General features: G+C 44.4%; 1 protein-coding gene across 1 annotated transcript in view; it reads right to left on the bottom strand.

The window, feature by feature from the left end:
* Nucleotides 1-16,180, bottom strand: part of Arfgap3 (ARF GTPase activating protein 3) — a 44,912-nt gene that overhangs the window by 12,262 nt on the left and 16,470 nt on the right. Inside the window, exons 5-11 of the mRNA XM_078052614.1 lie at nt 15,811-15,894; nt 13,027-13,114; nt 8,314-8,373; nt 6,458-6,504; nt 5,728-5,867; nt 2,415-2,543; nt 1,665-1,787 (exon numbers count right to left, since the gene is read on the bottom strand). Coding sequence (XP_077908740.1) covers nt 1,665-1,787; nt 2,415-2,543; nt 5,728-5,867; nt 6,458-6,504; nt 8,314-8,373; nt 13,027-13,114; nt 15,811-15,894 — 671 coding nt within the window. The remainder of the gene's footprint in view (nt 1-1,664; nt 1,788-2,414; nt 2,544-5,727; nt 5,868-6,457; nt 6,505-8,313; nt 8,374-13,026; nt 13,115-15,810; nt 15,895-16,180) is intronic.

Genomic DNA, 16,180 nt, shown 5'->3' with positions numbered 1-16,180 from the left:
TCTGCTGAAACCCAGGGCAGATGCAGGTCCACCTCTAGGACGCCACACCCAGCAACCATCCCTTTGACTGGGGGACTTTGCATATCTCCAATTTCATGTTTTAGATAAACACATCTATCCCCACCTCTAATTTGAACTCTTGGATGCTGATTTTATTATTGGACATTTTAATATTAACACACACTGTCATCTTAAAAATATTTTCCCAATTTTTATTTATAGCACAAGAGTTAATAACAAGAATCAACAAATGGGACTTACTTAAACTAAAAAGTTTTTTCTCAGCAAGAGAAACAATAAGAGAGGTAAATAGGGAGCCTACATCCTGGGAACAAATTTTTACCCCTCACACTTCAGATAGAGCCCTAATATCCAGAGTATACAAAGAACTCAAAAAATTAGACAATAAGATAACAAATAACCCAATCAACAAATGGGCCAAGGATCTGAACAGACACTTCTCAGAGGAGGATATACAATCAATCAACAAGTACATGAAAAAATGCTCACCATCTCTAGCAGTCAGAGAAATGCAAATCAAAACCACCCTAAGATACCATCTCACTCCAGTAAGATTGGCAGCCACTATGAAGTCAAACAACAACAAGTGCTGGCGAGGATGTGGAGAAAAGGGTACTCTTGTACATTGCTGGTGGGACTGCAAATCGGTACGGCCAATTTGGAAAGCAGTTTGGAGATTCCTGGGAAAGCTGGGAATGGAACCACCACTTGACCCTGCTATTGCCCTTCTCGGACTATTCCCTGAAGACCTTAAAAGAGCATGATACAGGGATGCTGCCATATCGATGTTCATAGCAGCACAATTCACAATAGCTAGACTGTGGAACCAACCCAGATGCCCTTCAATAGATGAATGGATAAAAAAAAGTGGCATCTATACACAATGGAGTACTATGCAGCAATAAAAAATGACAAAATCATAGAATTTGCAGGGAAATGGATGGCACTAGAGCAGATTATGCTTAGTGAAGCTAGTCAATCCCTAAAAAACAAATACCAAATGTCTTCTTTGATATAATGAGAGCAACTATGAACAGAGCAAGGAGGAAGAGCAGGAAGAAAAGACTAACATTTAACAGAGTCATGAGATGGGAGGGAAAGGGAGAGAAAAGGGAAATTGCATGGAAATGAAGGGAGACCCTCATTGCTATACAAAATTACATATAAGAGGTTGTGAGGGGAATGGGAAAATAAACAAGGAGAGTAATGAATTACAGTAGATGGGGTAGAGAGAGAAGAAGGGAGGGGAGGGGAGGGGAGGGGGGATAGTAGGGGATAGGAAAGGTAGCAGAATACAACAATTACTAATTGGGCATTATGTAAAATTGTGGATGTATAACCGACGTGATTCTGCAATCTGCATTTGGGGTAAAATTGGGAGTTCATAACCCACTTCAATCTAATGTATGAAATATGATATGTCAAGAGCTTTGTAATGTTGTGAACAACCAATAAAAAAAATAAAAAATTAAAAAAAAAAATTTTTTTCCCAATTTTTATTCCAGAGCACAGCCTTGGCACACCAGCCAGAGCTTTAGAAAACAATGCAGTACATGGATTTGTACTACTCCCACTGCCAATCAATGAATACCGGAGTGCTCGTCACTACTGTTCAAAGTGGTGGTGATTCTTACTAGATTTACCTTGAGCTGGAAGTAAAGTAAGAATCCTCGCTGTCCTCATGGTACTTTTTTCTCGGTTTTGCCAGGGTAGGAGACTCCTGCTCTATGGTCTGCATATCTGAAGTCACTGAATGAGAAATGCCACTTGAGAGAGCAGAACAGAACAGGGAAAAGTTACATGTTAGTTCATAGAGATCCGCATCTCACTAAGGGAAAAAAGCATGCTTTAAGCTATATTCCAATCAGGGACAAATTGATCAAGAGGATTAAAAACACGGGACAAAACAATTTTTTTTGGTTAAACTTAAAAATATATAAAATCTTTGTGAGATCGCTGGGCCCAATCACACCTGTAATCTCAGCAACCCTGTGCTGAGTAGGAAGATGGAAAGTTTGAGGCTAATTTCAGCAACTTGATAAGATTCTGCCTCAAAATAAAAAACAAAAAGGGCTGGAGATGTTAGCTCAGTGGTAGAGCACCCCTGGGTCCAATCCTCAATACAAAAAAGGAAATCTTTCTACAACTACACAAAACACAGTCACGCCCATGGTGATGCTTGTGGCATGGGCTCTGGTGCTAGCTCAATGACAAGTCAGACCCCTTTCCTTTTTCTAAGGACCATGTTTGCAATTTTTCATACAATTCTGAGTCCTGGAGTAAAGCAAACACAATGAAAGAAGGTCAGAAATACCAAGAGGACACCTTCAAGGCTGAAATGCACACAGCCCCAGGAAGATCCATTCCTGATTAGGAAGCAGAACCACACCTACCTCCTGCAGTTCCCAAGCCCCATGCCCAGTCTCTCCGCGTCGGCTTTCCGTCTCCCACTCAGGTTCATCTTCTCATCCTTCTTCATTTGAATTTCAAGATCCTTATAGGCTAATCGTAAAGATGACACACTGCCAGAGAAAACAAATGCTCCTGAGCTGAGGGTCAACCCTGTGCTCTTACATAATATACCAGGCCAAATCAGATGATGATTGATTCATACTTCAGCTTTACACTCCTTTCCACAATTAGCGATTATGGAGGAAATGGAATTTTTTCCTACTAGTCTTTTCTGAATAGATGCTCAGGACATTTGAATGCATTCTACAGATGCTTTTGGTCCTTGCTTTTCAAGTTTAGCTCATCTGACCTATTATTGTGTAATAACAACACAAGTCTTAATGACTTCTCTATGGGACAGTAAAAGGCAAGACTTCCTCCTCAGGTTGATATTTTATCACACTCCCCCAAAGGACATCAGAATCTGATGCCTCACTAATTAGTCAAACTAATCTGCTGTGATTTAAGATTAAAATATATACAATTTTGTCTTCGTAAATAAATGAAGGGGGAGATAATTAGTTACACAAGGATTCTTCCGTTTACAAAAGAACCCCCCATGGGATCTCTATTAGTCAGGTATCTGAGCATTTAAAATGGGACATTCACCAGCCAATGCTCTCCAGCACCACTGATCGGTACTGCTCCATCAACCAAACACCTGTTACAAATAATGCACCCAAGAGGTCTGAAGAAGTAGGAAGGTCCTTGCAATAAGAACCTCAGTTTTCATAAGAAAACTAAACCAGGCCTCTGTGGTGTCACTGCAGGGTTCCAGCCCATCAGTGAGACAACAACAAAGTGCCAGCACCTCAGGTGACACTCTCTTTGTGGGATTCTGAAGTTATCATCTTATAAGATCAGGAAAAATCAGGAATTCCTTGTAAGAGAGGCATGGCAAAAACACTAGTAAAATAAATTCTGTGTAGTAACAGATCTCAACAGAATGCCTAAGAAAGGAAAACATGTTTGCTTTGCTGTTCCTGCTGTTAATGATCAAGCAGGGTTTTGCTCTGTAATATTATTACTACAGAATAGGTCAAGTCTATTTTATTCCTTAGCAAATAAATACTATTCTTTCAAGTGTAATTTTTGGAGAAAAACAATAGACCTGTCAAGAGGGATATGACAGGAGGTCTGCCGCCTGCTACAGCACGCACTGGACAGTGGCTGGAGGGCTGCTCTGGAAGCACCGGCAGAACCAGGAGGCCAGACTGTCCCCGATCCTCAGAGGCGCAGAGCCTCCAGGCCACACTCCACCTCTTCTTAACCCTCCCAACAGACGGCCTCTGAGGACCACTAGAGGCTGCCAGAAGGCCAGCACTAGGATAGCTCTCAGGCCACGCAGCTCCACAGTATGACGCTGCAAGAAATGATGCTGCACCAGGGAACAGCTCACCCAACTGAAGTCTTGATTTGCAGACATTAAAAATTACCCAGGGGCTAGGGCTGGCACTCATCGGTAGAGCGCCTGCCTAGCACGTGCAAGGCCCTGGGCTTAATCCTCAGCATCACATAAAAATAAATAAATAAAATACTGTGTCCAGCTACAACTACAAATATATATTTTTTAAATTGCCCAACTAGTAGAACATTTTCGATGCTCAGGACAACACACACGCCCCGTGCTCCTGGTCAGCACAGCACTGGTTTGTGACACCGAGGCGAGACGGGTCTGACATCAGTGGCAGGCATTTGGGCACAGTGCTGCAGTGTCCCCAACAGAACTGAGAGTGGCCCACCTGGGTTCCCAAGGCAAATTCATAAAATCTCCCTTCTGGGCACCTCTGCTCTCTCGATGCCTTACAGAGCCCAACGGCAGGTGCCAGGGAAGGCTGGGGGTGGCTTCTAGTAGGAACACACTTCTTGGCTGCCTTCCCTGCAGCAGGGCATGGTCACTTCCCAGATTCCATCTCTGTTCCAAGCAGGCATCGACCCTTCACCCTCTGGGAAGCCTTAAGAACCAACAGTCTAGACAGAGGCGACTCCCAAACACCAGCTGCAACACACCCCTTTGCCCTGGGCCGGAAACCTAGCTTTGTATGTGGAACGAAAGCCTGTCCAGGGTGTGTGGATCTGGCAGGAACACTCCAACACGGGGCAGCGCTGCCCCTGTGTTCTGAGTTCAACCACCCACTGCAAATGACCTGGGCTGGCCTCCGCAATCCCACTTAGCAAAGCGCTGGGAGACGACACCAGCTGAGCACCTCCTGTGTGCCAGGTGTTGCTGGACGCACGTCAGTGAACATTAACTAAACTAATCCTAAAACAACCTCAAAAACAAGTCTATGTATTTTCTTCATTCAATAGTCTATAGGCGTTCAGGCTAAAGCAGACAAAACACCCACAGAGATAGGAAAACCCCCAGAAAGATAAATACGCATAAAAGTAGGGGTCTGAGTGGCCTTTCGGTGCTTCCCCCACCCCGCCCTCCCTCACCGTGGATCTCACGTGGACCAGGTCACCACTGTGTGTGGTGGTTGGTGACCTAGTGACTGGTCTGCGTCTCAGCACAGACTTTCAAGGTCATCCATGCTGTGGCAGGAGTCAGTGTTCTCTCCTTTCTTGACTGAACTCAACTCCACTATGTGGATACACCACCTGTGGTCAGGCTTCTCTATTCATTAATCAGTTGAGATAAGGCTTGTTTCTGCTTTTGACAGTAAGATTAATGCTGCTGTGAACATTCACACAGAAATTTTTGCGTGGATGTGTGTTTCCATCTCTCTTAAGTACACTCAGGAGCGGAATTACTAGGTCATAAGGTAACTTTAAAAAATTTTGGGGGTTACTGAGGATGGAAGCAGGCCTGATGCATGCTGTGCACACCCACCACTGAGCTGCAGGCCTGGCCTTGTTCATTCTGCTGCCCTGGTGGATGTCAAGTGGCCTCATGTAGCTTGGGTCTGCATTTCCCTTGCACCTCTGAGGCTGAGTGTCTTTCACGTATAACACCTCTTTTTTAAAATCTCTGAGCACCGTACCTGATGGCTCATATTATAGTCTCCAACGAGACGATGGTGGAGGAGCAAGGAGGTGTGTGGTCAGGCTTCCTGTGCTGTGTGCAACCACCTCTTGATGTGCCCCGTCCCCTTCTTGCTGATGCCAACAGTCCTGCCCTCACAGCCTCCATAAAACTCAAGTTGGCTTGCCCTCCACACACCCTGAGATAAGTGGCCTCTGGAAGACAGACCCAGAGTTGTCGGAGCCAAGTTTGCACCCCCAAATGTCCCACTGTTACAAAATCTCACTTACATGGACTCTTCCTTGGGCGCCGCCCTGGCCAGGTCCTCCTGCTCCTTCATTTTGTCCACCGCTTGTGCTTGTTTTTCAATTTCAGTAAAACACGTATTTGCCAGTTTCTGGGCCCCCAAGCTTCCTTTTTTGGCTCCGAGCTGGAACACATGGAAGATTATATCCACCCGTTGGGAGGAAACTGGCAACCGTGGTTGATGCTGATGGAGGTTAGGACCTGCTAGGTACCAAGACAAGCACTGACGCTTGTGCTCCTCCCAGTCCCCACAGCTCTGGGAGGTTGGCATTATCACTGCCCTGGCTTACAGAAGAGGACCCTGACGCTCATGGGAGTCCAGCAACGTGGCCAAGGTCACACAGGAGGTGGTGAGGCCAGGGTTCGAGCCCTGACACAGGCTGCCAAGGATGGCGCTCCAGCACAGCACTGTGCCAGCTCTGCAGACAGCTGCTCCTCTGCCTCACAGGGCGGCACTGAACCCAGGACAGGCAGGAGAGAACTCGGCCTAGAAGGACTCTGCTAATTGTTTTTAGTCGTATCAGGGACAGAAGGAACATCAGACATTCGTTCTAAAAACTTTACTAAGTACAACATTCATCTCATTGAACAAAAGCAATGTCAAAACCATGTTCAACACATTATTGCTCAAAGTAAAAAGCAAATAAAACCACAGGACAAAGAGATTCTTTAGCTTTAGAGACAAACTACCAGGTACTTATACATAATACTCACTCCTCTTTTAGCTTGGTTTGGCTTCTTTTTTATGATAGAGGAAACCTCTGCCAAAAAAAGGGAAAATTTAAAATTCAGACCAATGGAAATCAAGCACAATTTTTCTGTTTACCATGTATGTTAAAAGAAATTTAAGAGGCTGTATATTACTAAAGACTATAAGATTTTCCCACTTTAGTTTGTTATCCAGAAAACTCATGTACATGAGTTAACTTAGATCGACAGAGCGTAAGACAGTGTCCTCTGCCTCTCCATGCAGTGTGCAAACTCAAGAGAAAACATGAATTCTGCCGCCCACGCTGAAGACAAAGAACGAACCTGGGACCATCCCATTCAGCATTTTCCTTAGGAGTATTTAAAAATGTATGTGAGAACGAGCTCTACTGTGCTCTGCTCTTCAGAAACTTTAAAAATTATGCTATGATGATAATTTTGTGTGTGTGATGCTGGGGCTCAAACCCAGGGCCTTGCATGTGCTAGGCAAGCTCTCTACCACTGAACTCCATCTGCTCCCCAGTGAAAATTATTTTAAAGTACAAAGTTAGCCCAGCATTATGTGTACAACTAAAGCTGTCAGTAATGAGCTTTTTCACATCAACTTATACAGATTTTTGTCATATGAGCCACTAAGAAGTATCAAGCAGTCTATTATTTCATTAGCAGTAATTTCATTGCTTCTTGGTCTTTTGGCTAAGATCAAGTGAAATAAAACATATGCTTTTAGAAAAAAATTTTTCGTTTTGTTTTGTGTTTTATAGTAGCTGGAACTACAGGTGTGTACCACTGAGCCTTACAGAGAAATTTTATTTAAAAATCATTTATTGAGAAAACTTCAATCAAAGATTATATGTTTTATTTGTATAATAATGTTTAAGATACCCAACAAAAGAAAAATCTTAAATTTTCTTCCTACAAAAATGAGTATGTGCAGGCTGGGGTGTAGCTCAGTGATAGAGCATTGCCTAGCATGAGTGAGATCCCGAGTTCCATCCCCAGCACCACAGAAAAAAGTATTCTATGATGGAAAAAAGAGCAAGAAACCACAAACAGCAAAAGATGATCATTAGTCCTAATAAGAGAACATAATTAGAAAAGATACCCATGAATAAAACTTTTCTACCATTTTCTTCTTCTTTTTAGGTATTAGGGATCAAACTTGGGGCACTTAACCACTGAGTTACATCCCCAGCCCTTCTGATTTTTTATTTTGAGACAGTATCTTGCTAAGTTGCTGAGACTGGCCTCAAACTTGTGATCCTCCTGCCTCAGCCTTGAGCTGCTGGGATTACTGGTGTGTGTCACCATGCCAGGATTCCATCACTCTTGTTTAGGTTTATACTGCCTTTTGTCACATAATCTGCTTTTAAACTCTAATGAAAATGTCAGGAACATTTCTACACAGCTTACTTGTTTTCACCAAAGCAGCTATGTCCAGTGAATATGCATCAATTTCAAATGATTCCTTAATAATGAAAAGTCAGTGTTAAGTTCATCTATTATAAAATCAAAGAGGGGCTGGGGTTGTAGCTCAGTGGTTGAGTGCTTGCCTCAAATGCGTGATCCTCAACACCACATAAATAAAATAAAGATATTGTGTTCATCTACAACTAAAAAAAAAAAAAATTTGAATCAAAGGGAAGAGAATTCTGAGTTCTTGAATGAACCAGAATGGTGTGGTGCTCAGCTCTGCTCATGCTATGCATCACCACCCCACTCACGCCTGCAGCCACCCTCATCTTTGGGTTCTCTAGGCTGGCTCGCGAGGGATGGAAGTCATGACGCGTCAGCACTCAACAGCGAGACATGATACAGAAGGCAAAGACAGACCTGACTGTCTTGGGTTGTAAACACATTACCTACAGCAGCCTTCGCTGGGGCATTAAGACCTTCCACGCTCGGGCCTTGCTCTGGTCCCCCTGAAAGTTTAAAACATTAACATTAATAAAGGAAATTTGCTCAACAAACTCGCTTTTGCATGCATAATAATTTAACTTGCTCAATACCGTACATCTTATCCAATTTTGTCAAATATCATCTTTCTCTGTAGCTCCGTATTCTATTTTATCATCATAATTTTGGGGGGTGGAGCTGGTGATGGAAGCCAGGCCTCACCTATGCCAGGCAAGTATTTCACTACTGAGCTACATTATCAGACCTTATCATAATTACACAATAATTATACACATTTACAGGATATAGTATGACATTTCAATGCATGTCTACAATGTGTAATCAGATCTATCATTTCAAACATTTAGCATTTCTTTGTACTGGGAACATTTAAAAGCCTATTAACTATTTTGAATATATAATTAATTATTGTCAATCATAGTCATTTTATTATACTATATATGAATTAGAAATTATTCCATCTATCCAACTGTACCCCATACTCAGTAACCATTCTCTCTACATGTGTCCTCCCTCGAGTATAAACTTTTTGATTTAAACTGAATTTTTGTTTGTTTGCTGGGGGTTGAACCCAGGGCCTCACTTGTGCTAGGCAAGTGCTCTACCACATAAGCAATTTGATTTAAAAGTCTGCCTGTGATCCCAACAACTTGGGAGGAGGCAGGAAGACCACAAATTCAAGGCCAGTGTCACCAACTTAGCAGGACACTCTCAAAAAAAAAAAAAAAAAAAAAAGACTGGGGATGTAGCACAGGGGTAGAAGAGCACTGGCTTACCATGCTCAAGCCCAAGTTCAATCCTAAGTACTAGGAAAAAAAATCCACTCAAGAAGTGTATTTTTTTTTTTTTTTTGGTACTGGGGATTGAACTCAGGGCACTCAACCACTGAGCCACACCCCAGCCCTATTTATATTTTATTTAGAGACAGGGTCTCACTGAGTTGCTTAGCACCTTGCTTTCTAATAAGGCTGCTTTGAACTCGAGATCCTCCTGCCTCAGCCTCTGGGCTACCTAATATATATATACTCAATATATTGGAAAATTTAACACCAGCTTCATTGATGATAGAAGTTCAAATTTCAGTTGCCAATAAATTTACACTGTTTTCTAATTTACCTAAAAAAATGATCCTGGTTGGGAGCTATGTTAAGACTTCATTTAAAATATATTTTTCACTGTAATTTGGTTTTACTTATTACTTTAAAAATGGCCAAAGAAAATGTAGTATGTGCACACAATATTACTAGGCTACAATCAGGAACAAGGTGAGCCCTAAAACATCCGTGACAAGCATGAGCCGCCAGTCATGGGAGGCCACGTGTTGTATGATTCCACACGTGTGAGATGTTCAGGTCAGGCCAAGCCACAGAGATGGGACGAGCCCGGCGGCTGCTACCAGTGGAGGGAAGGGGGACATGAAAGGAGTGTGGGCTGCTGGAAATATCCTGAAATCATTTAGTGGCAAATTGTGCCACAACCTTGTGAATATACTAAAAACCACAGGAATGTACACTTTTTAAAAAGGGTGAATTTTAAAGTTTGGAATTATATGTCAGTAGAGCTATTTTTAAAATGTCAGTCCCAACACTGAACCAGGGGAAACTCTACTTGTCACTTTTGTAACTAAAACGTAAGCTCTAGTTACATGGGTGTTTCAACAGGCACATCGGGGGGAGTGTGACCTACTGAGCGGGGCTCTGCTCTGACACCAGAGAGGCAGCGGGGACTAAAGGACCTAAGGGGTGGGGGGCGCTGGGTGAAGAAGCTCTTTTGTTCTCTCCTCACTTGACTGACTGACTAAGGTCACTCAAGAGGCTGCCCCTTGCCACCTGTGGGGACAAAGATATCCCAGGTAAAGTGCCATCAAAGGTCTCCTCAATCCTCAGCAGCTTGTGTGACCTTCCCACGGGGACAGGAAGGTGCTTCCCCATAGTAAAGGCCTTTCAGGGGGAGCTGTCAGTTCAGGGAGCAGGTAACAGAACGGTTCCTCATCTGAGTTTGGTTGCTGAGGTTCCAGTTAGAAAAACGAACCAAGACTCTGGACCCTAGAGGCCCCCCAATACCTGCGGCCCGTAACCTTCAATCCCAAAGGGCCTTTTATGCCACTAAATTGTAATAGTGACAACAGTCAGATCATCACTTGTACTTTCAGAAAATACATGATCCACCCTCCCTCATTCATTAGGAAAGTGCTGGAATTGTTTTTCTCTTCTCTCTTTAGGGATAAGGGGACTCAATCGACAGCTCAGATAGATCCCACATCTTAAAAAAAAAGCAGGGGAGGAGACACAGTGACATGCAAACTAAGGGACACAGTTATTCCAGAACAGGGTATGCTGTGCCACGAGGAGACAAAGTACAAGTACGTAGCTGGGCCGGCAGTGCCCGTGGTGGACCTGGAGCCAAAACGCCAACAAAAAGCCAACCCATGCCAATCAGGGAACAGTCCTGCACCCTATGTAAAACAGAGAGCACACCCAGGAGAGACAGGAAGGGCCGGCATGGCCGTAGTTTTGTTTTGCAGGAAACAAGAAGCCAAACTGCAGACAGAGGTGTGGAAACCACTTCTGTGCAGTCTTAGAAGTCACACAAGGAATGCGGGAAGCGGGGTCTAGCTCAGGGTGGTGCACCTGCCTAGCAGGCTTAGGCTCTGCTGCAATCCCCGAAGGGGCAGGGTGCAGAGCACAGGCCCATAGTCCCAGCCACTTGGGAGACTGAGGCAGGAGGATCCCAAGTTCAAGGCCAGACTCAGCCACTGAGACCTTGTTTCAAAAAATAAAAATAAAAGCGGGGGTGGGGGAAGCGGGGCAGGAGGGGAACAGGGCTAGAGCTCAGTGATAGGCTGGGTTCAATCCTCAGGACCAGAAAACAAAAACAAACAAAAACCTAGGAAGGGGCCAGGGATATGAGGAAAAAAAACCTACAGGTTGCAAATCATGCAAAAAAAATCATGTTAGAGTTTGAGGAACAGTCTTTTACCTATATAAGAATTGCAAATATTTATCATTTGTCTTTACTTTTTCAGAATGGAAATGTTAAATATGCATGTAGCCAGATTTATTAATCTTTCCCTATTATGAGGTTTGAATATGCACAGAAGGGCTCCCGCTCCTAGGTCACCGGAAGCTTCTCCAGTGTTTTCTTCTAGGGCCACCATGTTTCCATTTAAATCCTTGATCCACTAGACTTTAGTTTAGTGTCAAGAGGAAAGAAGGGGCTGGGGCTCATTGGTAGAGCACTTGCCTAGCATGTGTGAGGCACTAGGTTCCATCCTCAGCACCAGATAAAAAAAATAAAATAAAGGTACTGTGCCCATCTACAACTAAAAATATATAAATAAATAAAAAGTAAAGAAGGAATTATGCTTTTCTTAATTCTTTTTTTTCCAAAATGTAGATTTGTGTTACAATTCCTCTTACTAACCAGTTCACTGTTGCCCAGAGCTGGAGGGCGTCTTCCTGACCCCTGGGCATGTCTCCTACACTGCTGAAGCCAACCCTGGCCCTCTGAAGCCTGTGGTTTGAGGCCCTCTCAGACGTCCCACTGTGACTCAGCACTGGCTTGGTGACTCTGTTCTCCTCACACTGCTCCAGGCTACCTTACAATACCTTGTCCCAAAGCTCACTGCCTAGCTGTCAGAATGTTCATTCTAGTTGTTAACTGGCCTAACACTCTGGCTAACAAAAGATGCTCAATTTGGGGATGGGGACATAGCTCAGTTGATAGGAACCTTGCATCCACAAGGCCCTGGATTCAATCCTCAGCACCAAAAAAACGTCCAAAAACCAAAAAACAAAACACAAAGGGCTGGGGATGTAGCTCAGTGGTTAAGCAAGCCTGGGTTCAATCTCAAAAGATGCTCAATTTTAAGAGAAAGGGATGACTCCTAATATCACATAAGTGATTTTTAATATTTATTTATAATAAATAGCCCACAATAAACTCACCAAATATAAGTCATTAGGTGTCAATTATTTAGGGAATAGTTTTAAAATTAAAATCTTGCTTTCTGATTATATAAGTAGCTTGTACTCATTATAGAAGTTCAGACACTTTGAGGCTAGGGAATGTGTCTCAGTGGTAAAGCATTGGACTAGCATGTGTGAGGTTCTGGGTTTTATCACCAGTACCACCACCAAAAAAAAAAAAAAAAAAAAAAAGAGGCACATCAATGCTGTATCAAGAAACCAAAAAAATCTTATGGATTTCACTCTTTAGTTAACAATGTGGTACATGCCTTCCAGATTGTCTCCTGTATGTATGTTTTTCTTGCTTTTTTTTTTAAAAAAATGAGATCATATTGCACATTCAGAAATCTCCATGATCTATCATAATCTCTTTTGCTAACGCAGAAGGGTTCACATCTTAATTTTTTTGCAGGGCGGGGGACCTGGGATTGAACCTAGGGAGCTTCCACTGAGTCACATCCCCAGTGCTTTTGTTTTGTATTTTATGTAGAGACAGAGTCTCAGGAAGTTGCTTAGAGCCTTACTAAATTGCTGAGGCTGATTTTGAACTTGTGATCCTCCTACCTCAGCCTCCCGAGCTCCTGGGATTACAGACATGCGTCACTGTGCCCGCTTCACACCTTAATTTTAACAGTTTGACAACATGCCAAAGAAACAGAACAGCATTACGTGACAGCTCTAGGACCCCACCTTCCTTATTTTCTGGAGTGGCTTCCGTGGCCCGTGGTCCTAAGGGAGCTGGTTCTGGCTGTGCTGATGGCTGTGTTGTGGTGCTCACCTGAAGCAAGGTGAGGAAAGTCATTAGCAAACAAAGCAAGGAGAAGAGTGACAAGAAAGCAATCAGTGCAGGGCAAAACCCAACACCAGAACAGCGGCCTTCCGAGGGCCTGCACAGTGGAGAGGACAATGCTAAAATACAGTCACACCTGAGCCTCTGCTGCAGGGCTCAAGTGCTCACCATCCCACCTTTTTAAAAATAACACGTGTATTCCGGAGGCATTTCAGATCTGCACGAAAGCTACAAAGCTAGTGCACCAAGTTTCCATGTGCCCGCCACTCAGCCTCCTGTGACACACCTGTCAAAGCAGGAAATAAAACCATCCCTTGGATCAGCTAACCTTCAGGCGTTATCTGAATTTCACCATGTTTTAAGCTAATGCCTCTTCTGGCCCAGGATGCCACAGTAAAAGTAGCTGTCCTACTTTTTTGGGTTCCTCTGGCTTGCGACAATTTCTCTCGTCTTTCCATGTTTTTGATGACCTTAAAACTTTTGAAGGACATTAGTCAGGCACTTTGTGGAATGTCCCTTGGTTTGCTTCTCTGATGTTCTCTCCTGCTTAGGCTTGGATCTGGGCAAGACATCACAGAGGAAAAGGGCTCCTCTTATACCACGTCAATGTCACTCAACAGTGTGACACTAGACTTGACACACTATTAAGTGTCTGCCAGCTTCCTCCATCATAAAGTCACTTTCTCCCTTTCCTTACACCAGTCTCAGGAGGTAACTCCCCAAGCCCAGGCTGTGCGTGAGGGGAAGGCAGCTGAACAACATTCCTGAAGGGGCAATATTCACATACATGACCTGGGATTCGATGAGGAGACTGTCCCTTCTCCCCTATCCATTTACTTATTTCCCAATCACTTATTTAAAACAGTATGGACTTGTAAATATTTATTTTGTTCTTTGGATTACAATTCAACACCTTCCTTGTTTATTTTCTTGTCCCACTTGCTCCAGCTTTGAGCACAGGGGGTGGGGGCTCTTTCAGGTTGGTCATGGTCCTCTGGACAGCACTCCCTGACTTTCTATTTCCAACACAGGATGCTCCAGACTCTTCTGGCCCCAAGAGCCTCAGCTGCCATTTCTCCACAAGTAACCTGGCTCTTTTATGGGACAGTGGTGTTTAGAAACCAAGATCTGGACCCCAGGTGTGCTTTTGTCTCAGGCTGCTGCTGCCCTAGGCCCTCTCTGGGACACTGCCAGGTGACCTCTGTGTGTGCTGATCCCCGTACACACAGGTATCTATAGTTCTCTGTCTCTGCATGTGTGTGACATACTTACATATTTTATATACACAGATCACACACTGAGGTCAATATGGATTAGATTCCAGTCTAATATCCATACACATTGCCCCTATTTCTCCTCTTTTCAGCCCATCATTTCTAACACTTCTCATCTATTAATCATGGATATTCTATGCCTAGTTCTTTATAAAACAAAAGCAACATACCATAAGACACCACCTTATCTTTTGTTTTCTGTTTCCCTCTTTTTTGGTAACCACTGACTACACCAGTGATAATGTGTGTGCAAATTTTAACAGAAAAAAACACAAAGTTTGGCCACTACTATGGCCTGCATCTTAAATGCTTCCCAAGGCCTGTGCATCAGAGCTAGCCCTGGCCCATGGACTAGGAGGAGGTGGTGGAGCCTTTAAGAGGCGGAGCCAATGAGCTCTTTGGATCACAGGGGGGGAGGTGTGCTCTTGAAGGGGACTTTGGGACCCCTTCTCTTCTCTCTCTCCTCTTCAGTCCAGCCTGGCCACAGGTGAGCAGCTTGCTCGTCCACACACTCTCTGTCATGATGTCCTGGCACAGGCCCAAAGGAGCAGGGCAATGGAGCGTGGACTAGGACCTCCAAACCGTGAGCCCAGATGAGCGTCTTCTCTTTATCAGTTGATTCTCTCAGGTATTTGTTTCAGTGACAGAAAGTGAACAACAGAAACTTACACAACTGTACGTAATTTTAACTTGGAAATTAAACATGAACTGAAGAGCACATAAGCAGCTGGTGCCCCCTCCCCAGCAGGAGCTGCGGGAGAGAGGGCAGGTCAAGTGAATGCATCAAGCTTCTCGGGTGCCTAGGGCTCTGGGGAAACCTCCAGAAGTGGCCTGCTGTCAGACCTCCAAGAGAACAGCAACATGGCATCAACAGAAAGCTCACTAGGTATCAAGAACCTTTTCCTGGATTCACTTATTCATTTCCCACAATGCCCTTGAGGCATATGCTGTGCTGCGTAGCAAAACTGGGCACTAAGACCCAAGTCCCCAGTGAAACCACCCTCATCTGCCAGGGGCACAGCTGAGTCGACTGCACATTCAAGCAGTGTGTCCTAGCCTCGCGGGCAGCTTGGCACACACGGGCAACTGCGTTCCTGAGCAAGGTGAGCTGCCTCCACACTGCTCTGCACTGAGCTCCGCCGTCCTCCGCCCACAGGCTGGGAAAGGCACAGTGGACACCCCAAGGGAAGCCACATGTGGAGGACAGCAGGGGACCCCACCAGGAGACCCCGGGCAGCCTGCCTCTGACCAGTGGAAGTCGATTTCTGTCTTATTCATGTCATGAACATCTCAGGGCTTAGCCTGACACCTCAGCAGCTTAGCCTGTATCTTAATTGAAACTTGGTAAATATGTATCTTTTATAACTTTCAGGAAAAGCAGTTTAAATTCATGTGAAGCACAATACATACCTCAGGAGAGACGTGAGAGGCAAAAAAATCTTCCTCCTTTGGTGGAGGAGACAAAGGTGGAGCCACACAGCTGTCAAGCCACAGCTGGAATAGAAACAAAGCAGCCTCAGCTCGGCACCCCACGGTGTGCAGGGCTCTCCCTCCCCTTGGACAGCTGCCTCCTGCAGACTGGACCTCCCACCAGCTGCCTGCCCAGGGCCCCAGTGTGGGCACTTCACTTCCACACTTGAGGGGCTCAAGTGCCTCAGCTCTAAGGACAGATCAAGGCCTTCAGATGGAAGTGAGGTTCCATCTACAGCCAACCCTCAGTGTTCCCGGATTCGATATCCGGGAAGGCACCCACTCACTCACAGTACTTGTGATCCCAAAT

Source organism: Ictidomys tridecemlineatus, chromosome 6 (assembly GCF_052094955.1).
Source record: "Ictidomys tridecemlineatus isolate mIctTri1 chromosome 6, mIctTri1.hap1, whole genome shotgun sequence".
NCBI lineage: Eukaryota > Metazoa > Chordata > Mammalia > Rodentia > Sciuridae > Ictidomys > Ictidomys tridecemlineatus.
The sequence above is the reverse complement of the archived record's forward strand: the minus strand, read 5'-3'. Positions and strand labels throughout refer to the sequence as shown.